Source organism: Seriola aureovittata, chromosome 18 (genome assembly GCF_021018895.1).
Source record: "Seriola aureovittata isolate HTS-2021-v1 ecotype China chromosome 18, ASM2101889v1, whole genome shotgun sequence".
NCBI lineage: Eukaryota > Metazoa > Chordata > Actinopteri > Carangiformes > Carangidae > Seriola > Seriola aureovittata.
Window position 1 is genome coordinate 11,953,402 of NC_079381.1, and position 17,482 is coordinate 11,970,883.

Consider the following 17,482-nt stretch of genomic DNA (forward strand, 5'->3'; position numbering starts at 1 on the left):
GCTTCAGTATATGATTTTAATTCTAGTCTTTTCAGTATCAAACACTCATCGCCTGAAGGTGGCTCCCTACCTGCCACATCGCTTGAAGGAACAGAAGACAGAAAAAGATCTCACAGTTGCGTGTGTTGCAATACAACACTGCAACTTTATAATAGACACATTTTGACTTGGCACAGTAGGAAAAGCAAACGTGTTGCTATTAACATTAATGAGTAACAGTGAGCCAACATGAACAATACCAGGACCCTGAAACCAAAGCAGCTAAATGGAATTTAACCATCATTACTTATATAATTTACACCTGTATTTTTTCCAATATTAGATGGCAAAATGTCATGTTAATGTTATGTGTTAAAGTATCTACGGTTAAGAATATGTCTCAAACGTGCAACTATTCAACAGTCCTATTCAGAGAACCTTTCTCCCTTTGTTAAACTGCCCTTGAAGTTTGAACATTTTCAGAAACACTCTGACAACTTACCAAACCTCTGTTTGCCATAGAGAACGCCGAGCAGGAGAGCAGACCACCTGGCCGTCTGAAATAAAAGTGATTCACATGTGTTAACTAGTAAAATAAAACGATGACTGACCGGCTTCTTCTGTGAGCTGGTACATGTCAGTAAGATTAGCTGTCAATAGTTATGTCTGACAGTTTTTAAGATCTCTGCTGCAATACTTCGCTGTTGTGTCAGGTCACATTGAAGCACCACAAACAACAGCTCATAACATTTCTAATCTTTATACAGTTCTGACTTTAACAGTGGTTAGGGTGTGCGTTTAACAAACTAACTTCAGATAACTACACTAACCACGCTCAGTGCTAACAGTTAGCCGTGACTGGGGCGAAGTTCAGCTTTACCCTGACCTTTCTGCTTAAGTGGTTTAACGCTTGTTAACTATATCCTGACTGAAATGACACGCATGGCTTATAGTAGCACGACGACTACTAATAATAATCATGAATTTCGCATGACGCAGATGTGGACGATCAGGTTTTCAAGGTGTTTTTACGGAGTGCGGTTCACCTGTCAAGCCTCTCAATGTCACTGCTAGCAAACACTAGCTAGCATGCTAGTACGACTACTGACTCTAACGGTAGTTAGCCAATAGCTGCTGATCTTGAGATGACAGCTCCAGTTTTAGTTTGCGTTCTTTCCTCTAATTTTGCAAATTCATATTCATAAAAATATTAAGGTCAAATGTTAGTCGTTATTACCTTGATGAGCGGCGACACTGCGACTGGAGGAACCATTGTGAAGCGAGGAAGTGACTTCCGGGGCAGAGCGGAAATGATTTTTTTTTTCTTGAAAAAACTAACAAACAGGCAGTGAAGCTAAATTGTACTTTTAGGGAAACTTAATTTTCCAAAATTCCAAATTGTTTTCTGTGTTTTTTTTCTTCTTTCCTTTCGCCTTCGTATTTTACTACAAACAGAGGACCAAGGAATCAGAAAAAACTGAGTGAATTAACCAACTTTACGAGGTATTGATGCTTACATAGCTAGCAAGTAAATCTAGAATTAACAAAATGAATAAATAAATAGCTAGTTTGTTATAGTTCAGTACATTGTGGTGAAAACACGGTTTCATTATTAATAGTTTACAATTAACCATATACTTATGTACTACTTACATAACTTTACTATGTTTTATATTTATTTCAGCTAATTTAGTATACCCCCTGGGCCTTTTTATACAACAATTACAATTTAATATCAAGTATATATTACTCTTATAAAAAATACTACAAAATACCTAAAAGAGAGTCAATAGGCTAGAAATAATTCGTTTTATTTTACTACTTTACAAAATATCTGTTCATATTTGGCAGTAGAATGCATCAGTGTCTATATTGACACCCCTGAGTTAATTCATCATGTGATGCTAATGTCACCAATTTAGTCTATATTTTCTGCTGTCAATCTAGGGAATGTGACTTGATATGGATCCCACCTTATCTCTGGTGTTTTGGTGGAAACAAGTAAGTGTGATATTAGTACAGTTGGTATGATATGCCAAATATATGTTCAGTGTTTTCTTTGGGCTTATCTCTTTAGTGTTTTTTAAAGATGACAGCAAACTTTAGACCACTTACTGAAACCCAAATCTCACTGTGGTTTGCTTTTCTTGTAGGTCTTAATGGCTGCCGCTAGATGTCACTGATGCCCTTGTTCCACAAAAACTGCAGCGGGAAGGCCATCATGAGGAGAGGTAAGTTGCTGATTACTTGATTTGGAAAAAGCCGGTTAAATGGTTCTCATTTAGTCATGCACTCATCAAACACCTGCACACATATCACTCAAGTTTACAGGAATCATACAACACTTTATTGTGCATGTTGGTGATAGACGCATTTAACTAATATGGGTCTTAAAAGGCTTTTTTTTATAACAGATAGGACATACAAAGATGTGTAGGAAGAAATCAAAAACACACTTAAAAAAAAAAAAATCATATGTATGTTATAACTTTATGTACAGTATGCAAAATCACTTTGGCACTACATCTGTTGTTAAGTCTACATGTTGAAACCTTAGACAAATAAACCAGAGTTATGATCAGTACCATATCATGGACATAAATGACAAAATAGCAGGTAATGTTTATAAGTTTCATTTAAACATGCAGCTTTCCTTATTATAAATATAAACCAAAGTAGAAGCATACATGTGAAGTCAGAGCTGTGAAAATGTCTAAAGGCAGTGCAAGAGAGGGGGGAAAAGGCAAAATACTGTTGATCCAACAAATGTTTCCCACCTTGCCAAGATGTTGCATGTAACATAACCATATTGCATTGTTTTGTTTTGTTTTTTTGGGTTTTTTTTTGAAGAAACAAAATTTAAAAGGATTACATTGTTCAAATGACTTCAAAGCCAGACTGTTCCTAGATAAATCACTGGCCACATGTCCAATTTGTGTTCAGCAATTCAAATATTATTTAATAAATAATCAAGTGAAAATGAAATGACAATTCAGTCAGATTTTCAGGCTATCTCAAAGCAATTCCCAATGTTTATCATCAATAAACATAATAAATAACGTACAATATCCATGTAAAACAATAAACCCAGTGCAGGACGTTTTTCAATCATTGTCATAGATGCAATCTGGAAAAAAAACAATAATAATATTATATCATAATTTTACTGTGCGGAAATCTATTCATGAAATATTAAAAGATAAATTGAACATACCATCTCCAATGTCATCATAGATATCACCATCACTTTAAACAAAAACAAAATGATCAGTATAGACAACATGTTGCTAAGTCTCTCTTTCTTAGTCTGTGTGTAAATGAATGTATAAATGTTTTTGATACTTACTCCGTAGCAATATGGCTGGTTGAAACGTAACCAACTGTCACAGACGGACACACAAGATTTTAGATGAGAACGATTCAGTTTTTTGGAGGAAAGAATGAAAAAGCAGTAGTGTGTGAATTCTACATGAACTGATTAATTATCTTGGTGCTATCAAACAGATACTCACACTTGCCGTCCTCGTTCCGACAGATCAATTTGTTGTCCACAGCTTTAACGATGACGTCAAGTTTCTCCCCTGCTTTGACTGCCAGCTCTTTCCCACTCCACTTCTTATTAGTGAGTGTGTGGACGATGTTCACCTGGTACAGCACCTGTATCTCCCCATCATACTGAAAGAGATTGAACACGATATTCTCTATTTTTATGTTTGTAACTGTGAATACATTTTTATTTTACATTCTTGGTAGTTGTTAAGTCTTAAGATGTGGATAGGAAATGTCATTTTAAGGGCTTAAGTTTAACTTCATTTTGTCACAGTCAATCTTCTAATGATATAAATTTATAATTAGAGTTATTATTGTTATTTTTTATTCACAGCCCTGCTAAATGTATTGATAAATTCATATCAGGAGATTTTTCAACAGGCATGATCCTGGCAACAGTTAGAGGACTGATATATATGTTTAAAATATATTAGAGAGACAGACTTTAAACTTTTTCCTGAAGTCCTTCTCCTCTTTCTCAAACTTTTTCTGCTTCTTTGGGTCCGTCTCATCAGTCTTGCTTTTGCCTTTCTGGATTGGAAAGCTGGACAGAAACATAATAAGTTACAGGATAAAAGCAAAACAGTAAAATATATTAAGGTTAAAACCATGAATCTAAATGGAAGGACTCTACTGTAAGGTTATTAATTAATTAAATTGATGATATTGAAATTGATGTAATTGTACCTGCTTATGGGCGGAGATGAAGGCAAATTTTGAGAGTCAACATCATCGTATATCTCCTCATCAATTGCGGCTCCTTGATCTGAGGTAATATGTGGGAGAAGTCAATGAATAAAAAAATTACATTAATGACAAAATGCACCTGACACATGACATTATCATGCATTCAGAAGGGACACATTTTAATCACACTACATATAATAAAAATTAATTATCAGTTGTAAAGGATATGAAGGGTGGAGGTGTGGGGCAATTCATACTTTGGCTAGTATTTAGAGCAGTACAAACATTTCTTGTTAGAAATGAAATGCAAATTGTCAAGGGAGTATTCTCTAAAATTGAGACTATGTGACTTTCCTTGACAGTAAAATCTTAAATGTCAAAAATGTAGCAAAAGAGAAACACAAGAAGAGGAGAGTCATAAAGTCAATAAAGTGACTGAGTGACTCAGTAATGATGATTTTACAACAATATCTACTGTATCTGAACTTTGCTAGCATTAGCTTACATGAGTCACTATGAGCCATACCAAACTAAATATAGCTGTAGCTGCAAAACTTCTTGCCTATGGCCCAACACCACTTTCTTAAGGGAAGGTGAGAGGCCAAAAGAAAAGCCAAGGAAGGAAAGATCTGAGAAACAAGTGCTTTTCATTAAATATCCATTCAGAACATGTAGTATTATCACAGTGCTTTATACCTGAATTCCCCTCTGCAGTAAACTGGCTGGGTGGAGGCACTCTGGCACAACAGAGAGAAAAATATTAAAATGTTACATAATTTATATAATTACAATGTCATGAATTAAAACTAGGTTATTATGATTAAATTATGATCAGCCTGATTTAATAATATTCATGAATTACAACACAGTATTTTATTTAGTATACTTGTTAAAACATGTTTTTGACAGTGTTAGCAGATAATGTCTTGATTTTCTGATCATCTCAACATACATCATTTAAAGACATGCAGATAACTAAAGAAGATTAGTAAAATCACAGATAATCAGGTGTTCATGCAATAGTCAATTCGTAAATCAAAGTCGTTCGGTGTTATTCAGACAGAGGTGAAGTTGTTGATCTGGTGCTGATCTGGGGAGAAAATCAACATTCAACGGCGACTTCGTCCAAGAGGAACTTTTCAGATATTAAAAGGAGAGTGACGGCTGAAAGATTAGGGATTAACAACAGCGGGCAGTAGATTTGTGATCAGTCTTACTACTGAGTGTATTTTACACTTTAGTGCTGGCAGGGCGTCTGTTCCGGTCAAACATCCGTAGGAAGCTAAGGGGCTTCATAAGAGGAGACCTGGTGTCCAGGGGACTAGAGAGTCAACCAATCATGAAAAGACCTGCATTTCTTTTTCCGTGTCATTTTGCATCTCTCCTATATACCCTTTTCCATTTAGCAGTAGTAGTGAGAGTTTGTTGTATATAAAAGCAGATTCTACTGCTTATTTATTATTTATTATAAGTCAATAGATCAGTTCCTACCTGACTTCCAGGTTTGGATCAACAACATCATCATATATTTCTCCTTCGTCTCCTGGCAGTGGGGGAAGGACAACTACAAGACAAAAACAAATATATATTTTAATTGGTGACATGTTTTATCTCTATCTTTGAATGCGAAGCTAGTAACTGACTATAATAAAATGAAGATTATTATTGTAAGATTATAAGCATACCTCCTGGTCCTTTGATCCCACTGTAGATAGAGAAAAGTTGGATAATATAAATATTAAAGACTAGCTGATTCAGTGAGCTTCCATTAGTCAATTTCATTAACTTGAGAAGTGCAACATGGGGTGACCGATTAACTGCGTTAACTCGCTGAATTCAATTTAAATTAGTACAGGTCAAAGGAACAGTTCAACAGTTTGGCGAATATGCTTATTTGCTTTTTTTGCTGAGAGTTAGATGAGATGATCGATGCGCCTCTCATATCTAGCTTCACATTGAATGTACAGACATATGATCTAACTTTTGAAACTAGAAAACTGCAACAATAAAACTTTCTCAATATACTAGAACTCTTATTTCATGGCTTGGTCTGGCCTGGCGACTCATACAGTATCCATTAGGCTCATTTGTATTTAGTGCCATTCAATATACCAAATTGAACAAATCTTGGGTTGAGTTGTTGGGTGGAGTTGTCCAGAACAAAAGTGATATTGTTAAGAACTGATGTGCATGTTTTCATGTTAAGCAACACTGAGGTTTTCTTACTGGCAATTTACAATGCAAAAATATAATTACCATTTACTTGTCCCCATTCTTACAAAAGTGCAACCAACATATGTGGAGTAACAATATATCATTTCACATTCCTGGTACCTGTTATCAGAAGAGATGACGTCGATGTCATCATAGACCTCAGGGTCGTACGACTGCTGAGCTTGACGATTCTTCAGAGAGTCAAAGTCAATTTCCACTGAAGTGGTCTTTACATAACCAACTGTTGGAACAAAGAGCAAAATGAAATTTTGACTTAATTTGTTGTTCTTAATTAGGTCATTTTGTCATCATTGATTGCAGGTTTGTAACTCATGAGACAGATGAGGGATGAATATGTGAACGTACTGGATCCGTCCTGCGTTCGTCCCAGCCATTTCCCCTCCGGGTTGCCCTGTACACGGATGATGTCCACGCAGTCTCCCTGCTTCATACCGAGGTCAGTTTTACTGCTTTTGCAGTCCACACGAGCCTTCCCCTGGTGGATGACCTCCAGGGGGCCCACCAGCTAGCACACACACAGCCACACACAAATATGTTTGAAAATGTACACAGGAAAAAATACTGTAAATCATGACATTTGTTTATGACAGAGCAGATGAGGTGTATTCTCTATTGGGCTATTACTTCATGTGTTTGCTATTCAAATGAATAGTTTTGGGAAATACACTTATTTGCTTTCTTGAGAGTTAGAAGATAAGATCAATACCACTCCAATGTCTGTACTGTAACTTTGAAGCTGGAGCCAGGAGACAGTTAGCTTAGCTCACCTTAGTTTAGCTTAGATTATTTTAGTTTAGCATTGTGGTTTTATGTAAGGTTATGTACTGAAGTGTGTCTTTTCTTTCTTCTTTATTTTTAATCAAATCGAATTTGCCGGTTAGCTTCTGTGCCCACCCAAGAAATAGTCAGGCAAATAACCCACAAAACATAGCTGTCACTGCTGTTTCTAGTCTTTATGCTCAGCTACGCCAACATCCCCTGGCTCTAGCTTCATATTTAGCATACAGACATGAGAGCTCTTTACGTCTCCCAGCAGGTTTAGCTGAGAGGTCCAGTCTTGTTCCACTCACTTTAAATTTCTTTCTGGTGTCTTGTTCCTTCTTCTCACGTTCCCTCTGCTCCTTCTTCTCAGCCTCCAGTCGTTTCTTCTCCTCCTTCTCATCTTTCTCTCTCTTCTTTTCTTGTTTTTGTTCAGCCGCTTCCCTTTTGAGAGAGACAGAGAGAGAGAGAGAGAGAGTATTGAGGGTAAAAAAAAACAATTACACTATTACAAAAGACGATGATTTTTCAGTACAAGCATAAAAATACACAATTATTAATTGGTGTTTTTATAAATAAAAGTCCCCAGATGGGGATTTATAAAAAATATAAAACACTTAATAGAAAACGCAAATTATTAGTATCTTCAAAACAGAAAAAAATCTAAGGCAACAGACCTAATGAACCATGACTACATGCCCGATCTCCCCTAAAAAATGTTGAATTTAAAATGATCCCACCTGGGCCTTTCGTTTTGAGTTTATCTGCCTCAAATACATCAGAGTGACACTGAATAAGTTCTTGTAGTGTTATAAAACAACCACCAGAGAGTAGTGTTAGTGAAGTTAGACACAGCTGAACTGGGACTGAAACCTTTATTGAAGTGATACATTTGTATGTTTACAAAATCAAAATCAGTGATCAGAGTACATCGTGCGAGGGTTTTTCTGTTTTGGAGCTAAAGTCCCCAACCAGCCTCAGTAGATAAAAACTCCAACCATCCATCCATATACAGACAAATCATTTTGATCGCTCAAATAATTTTGTTGAACTTAAATTGGATTTAATGATATGGCAGAATCAGTGAAATGTGCGATCAACAGTTTAATGTGTAATAATCTCTCACCATCGTTCATCAAGGTCCTCATACATCTCTCCATCATCATCATCAAATTCCTCCTGGACAGACAAGACAGACATAATTAAGCAATCGAGAATCAGTTTGTTGTGTGTCTTTTAGATTTCATAAAATGCATACTCAATGTGCTACACACCTCTGTAGACCCATGTAAAAACATATTTCCCATTATTTTTCATCATACTGTTGATATTTCAGGTACTGGGACTACTGAGAACATAAACTAATAATTTTTCATCGGATTCATATATTCTTATTACTTGCTGCTGCAGTGTCCATATTCCACTAAGTTTATTAGTCACGTGTCTTTAAGTGAACACATCCTTGTCCTTATCTGTGTGTGTGTGTGTGTGTGTGTGTGTGTTGTGTGTGTGTGTGTGTGTGTGTGTGTCTGCATCTGCACACAGCACCTGCATGCAAATCTGTATTTATGTAAATGAAAGTCATTCAGCGTGTCTCACCTTTGCCCTCTGACTCGGATGACCTGCAGAGGAGAAACAATGAATCATGATTATTTGGAACTAGATTATGTAAAACAACATTTATGTAACCATGGACAGGAAACTAAATTAATCAGTATCATATGCAATATGAATAACCACCCCAAAGCAAGTAAGAAGTTGGTGGCAGTCAGGACGACCATATAGACCATATATACAACAATAGAATATACTGCAATTATAATTTTGTTGATGTGTCTTCTAATATACTCAGTGTAGGGTATAAAGTTCAGCATTACACAATCCTGTACCGTCTTCCTTTGGTGCTAAAAACAACATGGTAGTCTTGCAAAATGATGATCATGACACATTACATTTGCACAAATAGTGAATGTTACTGAACCTGTGGATGGTGGTAGAGGTGGAGGAGAGCTGGTCAGTTCATCAACATCATCATAGAACTCCTCCTGCTGGACCCTGAAAAACATAGTCAGGATTTACCTTTCGTTAATGGGTGTAGATTTATCCAGAAAAATTAATACAGTATATATCATATTGTTTGTGTTTGCATGTGTGACTTACATGGATCCAGGGTGTCGAGGGGGCAGACTGGGGAGTGCAGACTGAGGGGGTGGAGTAGGGGCCACGTGGTTGCTTTGGTTACTGGGGTGAGAGGATGGAGGAGTTGGGGTGATGGGTTTCTTAAAGGTGCCAGGACCTGTAACAAAACAACATGATGTTAAAATAGAGAAGTTGAAGTATCTTTGCCAGTGTCCTCATGTGTTATCTCATCAGTCTAATCTAATCAGTCCCCAGGGTGGCAACTTGTTTGGTTGCCCATGAAAAATAAACAATGAAAAATCAAGTCAGGTCACAACAATCAATATGACAGTAAAAATCGCATTCAAACTTACAAAGAATTATCAGCAAGTTGTTAAAGTATTAAAAGTGAAAGCAGTATTAAAAGCAAAACAGCTGCTGTCAGTGTTGTATCTTATAATTGGCTGTTGTCAAGTAGAAGTATTAAGCACCACAAAATGGAAATACTCAAGTACAAGCACCTCAAAATTGTACTTGGTGTAGTACTTGAGTAAATTAATTACATTCCACCACCACTCAGAAGGATGCCTAACCACTAAGTATGAAGAAGAAACCAAGCCGTACAATTATTCATGAGTAAAAGGCCAATCACAAGTGATGATCCCAAAACACAGAACCAATAAAGTAGGCAATACACACGAAATTAAACCGCATAACCTGACGCCTGTTGGTGTTCACAAATTTTGCAGGGTAACATTGTCCCTTATTGAGATGCATAATGCATCATAATAAGGGACAAAGGGAGAGCACAGCATGGAAAACAACTTTCTTGAAAGTGCATTCATAGCATTGTCTTCTGTCCTCCAGTATTTGCGCATGTTTTATGATGAATGTCAGTCAACAGTTATCCTCTGACTGGAAATAAATTCAGATTAGGTGTGAGTCTAAAAACACTATCTCTCACTCGAAACTATCCCTGTTTGCTAGAACTTACTTCCCCATATGGTGAAACAAACTCAGCTGTCAGAGTGGAGAGCAAGGGGGGAGGAGAAAGGAGAAACTGGACAGGGAACTTGGCCAGGGGAAATAGAGGAACCAAGAGTGTTCATGTGACTTTCGTCTGTTATCTTATCTGTACTGGAGCATTTGTTTAGCTGCTTCTTTGTAACTTGCACAAATGTTGTACAGAATGCACAAAATGCACAATCAGTGTATAAACATGTATAATAACTTATTTTTAATGCTATAATGCAGAAACAGAGGTTGTGTGCATTGCTGTTTGGAGAGATGACCTAAAATAAACTCACCAACTGCAGACTACTCATTGCTAATGTCACTGAAGCCACAATGAGGTGTGAAGCAAGTCCCTCTTCACACTTAAGAGATGGCTTCACAAAAAGTCTGTACAAAGTTGCACGCATATGATAGGAAATACACATATGAGGAACCCTTTCTGTTTTTTTTTTCCTTTTTGTCACAAGTGTATCTTACAGGGTGTTTATTTGATAAAATGTTCATTTTAAAGGCAGTCATTTTTATTTTAATGTTAGTAAAGCTCTGTTTATTCAAAAAGTCTAATTGAGGTCAAGATTTCTTTTGCAAGAGACACACGGGAACACATTAGATAACTCACAGCAAGACTAGTCAGTCACCTGGATTGTAGCCATGAGTTTTATAAATAATGAGATCATTAGTCCACATTTATTGATTAGGAATGAACTGTGAGATTTCCTCAGTATTTTATATAGTCATCTGCCTGCATCTATAAGTTCTAAATGGTGTCTCTCTCTACCCCAGAAATTACCAGAGACACGTTCTCTGTGTCCTCAGTGATACCTATAACCCTACATAAAAAGTCATCACAAATTGTAAATACACACAGCACAACTCACAGCACCTCCCTTTGAGGAATTAGTGTCTCTAAGTACGATCAAGGAGTAATGTCTTGTTAGTTTGTGAGTACATATTTGTTAAATTATATTTGTTAAATTAAAGGGCCAATAAAATGTTACCAAATTCATGAGGCAATGGTTTAATTTTATACTTTTGGGACTATCCAGTTGTACCAATATAGGAACCCCTAAAGACTTTGAAACTAAGTGGGTAAATAAGGAACATGCCATCTTTGACAGAGCTCTTTATACATTGCAAAAGAACAAACTTTCTGCCAAGTCTAAATGAAGATTGCCAACTTGAGTTTAGCTGTTGCCTTGAAAGTGTGATCACACATCTTTGACATACTGTGCGTTAGGGTGTATTTATTTTGGTGGTGCCTGTGAATACCCTTCAGTATGCTGCACAAGCAACTTGTACATTGTACAATTATGTTTAATATGTTTTGCCTCACATAGACAATTGATGGATTTGTGTAAGTACTGATATTTATTCCCTTACTGGATTGGTGCTTCTCCTGATCAGTACCTTTGTTCACATTATATCAGTGGTGTCACTAGTAAACAAACAAAGCTGTAACTCCATGTCCGACTTACCAGAGGCCTCAGCATCTCTTTTAAAGTTCTCCAGGTTGACTCTCGGGGGTCGGTTAGGTTTGGCAGGAGCAAGACCCAGAGCTAAACTGTTGGGTAGTGGGTTACGCTTGGGGCCTGAAGTGACATCACCGTTAACAATGCTGGGCTTAGCAGAGGCCGTGGACGGCCTCTTCAAGCTTGGTTTTTTACCAGGTGGAGGTTTGGGAGGAGGGATGGAGTTAGTCCCAGTGAGGGGCGCTTTGTTGGCCCCACCACTAGCTGACAGCTCATTCTTGTCCTTCTCCTTGTTGAACATATTCTGAGCAGTCTTAAAGTTGGACGCGGGCTTAAAAGGGGAGTTTGTCAGAGGTGAAGGTTTGTTCGCGGTGTCCGTGTTAGCTCCTGTATGTTCTTCATTTTGCTGCCGTAATTTTATAATGCTGCTGCTCGGTTTTTGTTGTAAAGGGGGTGCTTTGGGTGTGGAGCTGGTAGCGGATGGCACACCCCCACCACTGTCTTCTTTTATCCAGCTGGGCTTGGAGCCAATGGCTGGAGTTGGTTTAGGAAAAGCAGGTTTGGAGTCGGAAAGGGTGGAGCCGAGGGAGGGCTTGTTGAGAGGAGGCTTCTGTACAGGGCCTTTAGCTTCAAGATGCTGTGAAAGAGGAGGCTTCAGGGGTATCTGCTGTTTAGTACCAATTAAAGGTTTGCTGTTGGTGTCATCCTGTGTGTTGCCAAACCTGCTAGCCAGGGCTTTAGTTTTGTTTGGCTCATGTACCTCCGTGTCACTTTTAGTGGATACTGTATTTTTCAGAAAAGTTGGTTTAGGAGGAACACTTATTGCACTGCCTGAGAGGCTTTCCATGACAGGTTTCTTTGTCTGTATGGCTGGGCCGGAGGAAAGGGTGGGGTGCAGGAGTTGTTTGGGTCGTCCAGCCGGTGTGGAAGAAGTCTCATCGGTGCTCCACCCGCTCGATTGGAAGCGAGCCATGATGGACTTTACATCAGCTTTGTTTTCCTGGAATGAATGGAAGAGGATCATAAGTAGAGGTAATGATCAAAATACAAAACTTCAAACATGATCTGATTCAATCTGATTCAGAATTACACAGCAAAGAAGAAAATAAAGTTAGGATGCGCTGGTCGTGCCAGAGTATAAAATGACTTCAACAAACACGTGCTAAAATAGAAACTCCTGAACAAAGAAAAAGAGGAACAAAAGAGAGAAAAGATTCATACTCCATTTGACTGGTATAAACATAGGAATGGAAAGTTGCAAAACTTTAAAAATACCATAATAAGTAATTTCCTTCTCTTATTTCCGACCTTTTTATCCAACCTGTGAAATTCCTGCTTTCGCTTTAGTTACCCTTTTAACATATCTGTTTGTCTCTTTTCGCAAGGCCACTTACACACCAGATATACACAAACCATGCCAAACACGCCATAACTTCTCACACAACCGTGGCTCACAGGGTTATACATATTTAAATGACATCACAATCACTCTATTATAACTATTACCTATTAATGATTAAAATACCTTGGGTTAGTGTTTATGCCAAATTAGCCTCTATCCCAAAATAAACAAATGAATCAATCGCTTCTTTGTTCTTCTCTCTCTCTCTTCTCTCTTTTAACAGGACTACTACAACTTTGGAAACTATTGTATTTATTTGGTTAATGTAGTCTTTGAGGATAAGAACTGAGAACCGCATTCATGTATTATGCAGCTTCACATGTATCTGCTTTAATACAAAAGAATTTTTTAAATTAAAATGTATAATTGAAAAGCAAGTGTGAAATTTGAAAAGAGAAGGCAGTTTTGTCGATTAGTATTTATTGCTGAATAATGAGGGGAGGTCTATATTTACGATACAGTACATTTGTTTTGAGGTCGAATGAGCCATAGCAGCAAAATAGTTTTTAGCGTATTTCAATTTAAGTGTTTATTGCACTGAAAAATGGTCACAATGTTGCATATGTGTGATATGAGTGCAGAATGACCAAATGTTGGGGGTGATGCATTACAAACCAAAAAGTTGCATCATAAATGTGTCCAAAATCCAAAAGCTGTTTGACAAAATGTCATTACATAGTGACCAATAGCAGCCACACCTATTTTAATGAGGCTGGTTTGACTGGAGTCAGAGACACCATACCGGGAAGTGGAGATAAGAGCATAAGGACACACAGTCACTGCTATTCCTACAGCAGAGCAGTAAAAGCGACTAGAAACTGTGCAACAGAAAGTACAACAATATGAAGATAGATGGGAAAGTCAAACCAGCGTGAACATCGGGTCAAGTGAATGTTGTATCACCCACCTGGAAAATGATGAAAACACTTACAACTTATCATGCAAATGCCATTTTGCAATAAAGAAGCAGCTGTATTTGTTATTGTACTTAGGATGACTTCAGTATGCTATTTGGGAGTAATGGTAACACAAAGTCTCACTGATTTGTATAGCCATAGCCAGATATCATATACAGTGTGCGGTCCACTGTGTAAATGAGCTCAGTCAAGGGAGACAGGTTTTAAAAAAAAACTGATTCACATATAAATCAAGTTTCTTATCTGATTCTTAGTTGTTTTTGGTTTATATGTTTTAGAGGAAATCTTGTTGCCTCCTGGATTACATTCATTGGCAATGTCTTTTACAGTCCACAAAGTGCTCGTGTACCACATAGAAGTTGTAGGGAATTGTTATGATTTTGTTTAAATGTTGAAAAAGTAAACAAGTTTTGTCTTGAGTCACTTTTTCAATATTTAGCCAAGATGATGATCTTTTTGTGCCATGAGTTTAACCAAAAAAACGTTAACCATGCTCTTGCTGCTTTGAGCGTGCATTGAAGGCAGAGCAAATTCAATATGTTGTCAGTGACACATCTGTGACTTTGCAGATTATGTTAACAGAAACGCTTTTATGCAAACACCATCTTTTTGTAGAATTTTGTAGATGCAAATTGGTATATTAATGTCATTTTTAGGAGGGTTGCTTCTATGACTCTGAATCACTTTGTAAATTTCAAAAATCAGTTCTTGTGTGTGGACAACAGTATGGTAACAGATCACTAGATGTGTTATTCTGGTCTCAACCACTTCTTAAATTAATTCTGCAGCATAATGTATTTCTCCCCTGTCCATTCATCTATCGTCCATCATCCAAAATGTAACTAAAACACTCTTTGATTCTGTTATTTTTGTTGTCACTATTTGAATTCATTGTAAATGTCATGTCACAAAATACGCTGGCAGTCAAGCTAGCCACTGCTGCTCGCTTTGTTGGGCAGGAAGCTTTAAAATTTTAATTTTATGCAACTCAGATTGTATATGTGGTACTCAAAATAATAGATTCTGGGTGGAATGTCACTTCAGTGGTGCCAGTATGTTTGAGCGGTGGTGTGACAAAGTGTGTTAACAGTAAGCCTGAGATGTGTCTAAATATGAAATCAAAGGGAAAAATGCAGAAGAAAGTTCCCTCATTGTGCTTCCGTTTTCTCAACCGCAGTAAACTAAAAATTGCCAAATATGTTCTGTACCAGAAAGTTGCAATTACTGCTTCTCTAAACATCGGTGCAGTTGCAACTTTGTGAAAACCTACAAATTATGTCAAATCCTGGAAACACCTTTCAGTATGATACAATAAAATTCAACATCACTAGCAACTAACGATTCCAAAATGACTATAAACATGTATCAACACCTCTCCAAAACAGCTTCAACAAAACATTCAACATTGTAATCTTCATGAAGGAGGATTTAATGCAGGACTGTTATATCAGACTGCATTAGGGTGTACCTAATGAACTGGCAACTGAGTGAGTGGGTTGTGGGTGATGGGTTTACTTTGTATACCACTCACCGTTCAAGCAGACAACATCAACAGAATTCATAAGAAGAAGAGACAACCACAGCATGCTGGCCTGAGACCACAAGCAGATTAATGATTAAGTGTTAAGCTTGTTTCCTTGTTTGTGCAAATTTAAATAAAAATGCTGTCTATGGAGTTACTATGTGCAAGTACATTTCAAGTCTAGTGACCTGCTGAGACAGGGCAGAGAAAAGAACAAGCTGTTCGGCTCAAAGCAAAGAGGAACCATCATTTCTCATTCCTTTATGGTGTAAAGTGGAGGCCAAAGTGGCCTTGCTCAATCTAGTTGACACAAAACCAAAAAGAAACCCTACCCTAATGGTTACTTCTTCAGTTTTTACACAATATGTGTGAAGAAATGTGTCAATACATGTCTTGAATATCAAATTCAGAACTATCAAATGTAGTCTTATGGGTCTTAAATGCTATATTAGGATAACTAAAAGCCCACAAATCGCTTAAGTGACTTTGTAGTCCAAGTTCTGGTGAAGTCAAAGTTAGAATATATAAAATATGACAGCTTTTTCTCTCTGATCATGATGTTGTTAGAATCATGTGCACAAGTATGAATCGAAGGTGTTCCTACAAAGAATTATGCATAATATCCATTCAGTCTTTAAAAATGTACGTAACAAAGATTTCCAATAGCAGCTTTCTTAGCAGGGCATCCCAGAGTAATTCTAATATTTAGGAGGTGATTATATTTAAATAGTTTCAGTTGATTATTAAGTTGTACTCACCATATTGAGGACAAATCCAGGGGGACTCTGCTATGTCCAAATGGTTGGTAGATAAAGAGGTGGAGAGTGTTTGTCCAGTGTCTCTGTGTGAGTTTCTGTTGCTGTCGAAGAGAGAGAGAGATACCGAGAGACTTGTGAATCACAAAGCGTTGAGTGAGTCTGTGTGTTTGTAAGTGGGGAATGTATACTCCAGCTCTGGTGGTGACATAAGCATCTCTCTACAACTGACTACTTCCTCTCTTAGTAGTGTGTGTTTTGTATGAGTCTCACAGCCTCTGTTATCTGTGTGTTTTAATCTCATTGATTTGCCTATCCCTGGCAAACTCCCTGCAGTTTCCCTGTATGCTCAACAACTGATGGTTACTCACTCAGTGGAAGGTCAACAGGAAACCCATGATGAGAAGTGTTTCTTAGCAACTGTGTACAACACTTAAAAATATAATGTGACATTGATGTGACAAGGATAAAAGCTACAGCCATAAAAAGCAACAACAATACTATAGTAGACACCACATCAAAGGATGTGGCCGTGTGTATTGCCCTACAAGACGTTATGCTAGCAGCTCTGTGTGGCTATACTGCTGATGCTTTAAGCTAATGTTAAAACCAGCACACCAACAAGCTAATACCTGCTAAACATGCTCATGTTTACTCAGTTTAACCAGTATAATGTTTACCATGTTCACCATCTTGTTAGCATGCTAACATTTTCTGTTAAACAGAAAATACAGCAGATTTTTCCTTTTATTAAGTGATTAGAGGACAAGTGAACAAAGGTGTAATAATAGACAAACACACAAAAACACATAAGAGAAAAGCAAAAGAAACAAAGAAACAAAAAAACAAAAAACAAGGGGCGTCGTGTGGCGCAGTGGTCTAAGCAGGCGCCCCATGTGTAGAGGCTACAGTCCTCGCTGCAGTTGGCCCCGGTTCGAGTCCCGCATCGGATGCCCTTTGCTGCATGTCATTCCCCCTCTCTCTGCCTCCCCATTTCCTGTCTCTCTCTACTACCCTGTCCAATAAAGGCACAATAGCCCAAGAAAATATATACTTTAAAAAAAAAAAAAGAGAGG

General features: G+C 37.5%; 1 protein-coding gene and 1 long non-coding RNA gene across 5 annotated transcripts; one reads left to right on the forward strand and one right to left on the reverse strand.

Moving 5' to 3' along the window:
* Nucleotides 1-1,270: 1,270 nt before the first annotated feature.
* On the forward strand, nucleotides 1,271-6,872 carry LOC130186694 (uncharacterized). The gene is made up of 4 exons (XR_008830333.1): nucleotides 1,271-1,482; nucleotides 1,927-1,980; nucleotides 2,133-2,210; nucleotides 6,751-6,872. It is a non-coding gene; the product is annotated as an uncharacterized LOC130186694 (long non-coding RNA).
* On the reverse strand, nucleotides 2,304-16,745 carry fybb (FYN binding protein b). 4 transcript variants are annotated; one of them, XM_056403955.1, is made up of 19 exons: nucleotides 16,410-16,743; nucleotides 11,817-12,810; nucleotides 9,370-9,505; nucleotides 9,191-9,264; nucleotides 8,809-8,831; nucleotides 8,336-8,388; nucleotides 7,521-7,653; nucleotides 6,796-6,955; nucleotides 6,550-6,670; nucleotides 5,901-5,920; nucleotides 5,707-5,779; nucleotides 5,450-5,521; nucleotides 4,912-4,952; nucleotides 4,216-4,294; nucleotides 3,973-4,072; nucleotides 3,492-3,654; nucleotides 3,326-3,359; nucleotides 3,194-3,225; nucleotides 2,304-3,106 (listed from the first exon to the last, which is right to left on the reverse strand). In XM_056403955.1, exons 1-19 carry the CDS (start codon nucleotides 16,410-16,412, stop codon nucleotides 3,084-3,086), a joined length of 2,334 nt encoding a protein of 777 aa, XP_056259930.1. In that variant the 5' UTR covers nucleotides 16,413-16,743; the 3' UTR covers nucleotides 2,304-3,083. The 4 variants fall into 4 exon arrangements, 3 of the variants coding, with proteins under 3 accessions (XP_056259930.1, XP_056259929.1, XP_056259931.1); XM_056403954.1 differs by having other exon boundaries at nucleotides 5,450-5,536; XM_056403956.1 differs by lacking the exon at nucleotides 5,450-5,521.
* Nucleotides 16,746-17,482: the final 737 nt, after the last annotated feature.

Coding starts and splice junctions, on each gene's coding strand:
- fybb (XM_056403954.1), bottom strand. Junction 6,956..7,520: donor ACACCAGAAAGAAATTTAAA/GTGAGTGGAACA, acceptor TGTGTGTGCTAG/CTGGTGGGCCCCCTGGAGGT. Junction 5,537..5,706: donor GATCCAAACCTGGAAGTCAG/GTAGGAACTGAT, acceptor TTGACTCTCTAG/TCCCCTGGACACCAGGTCTC.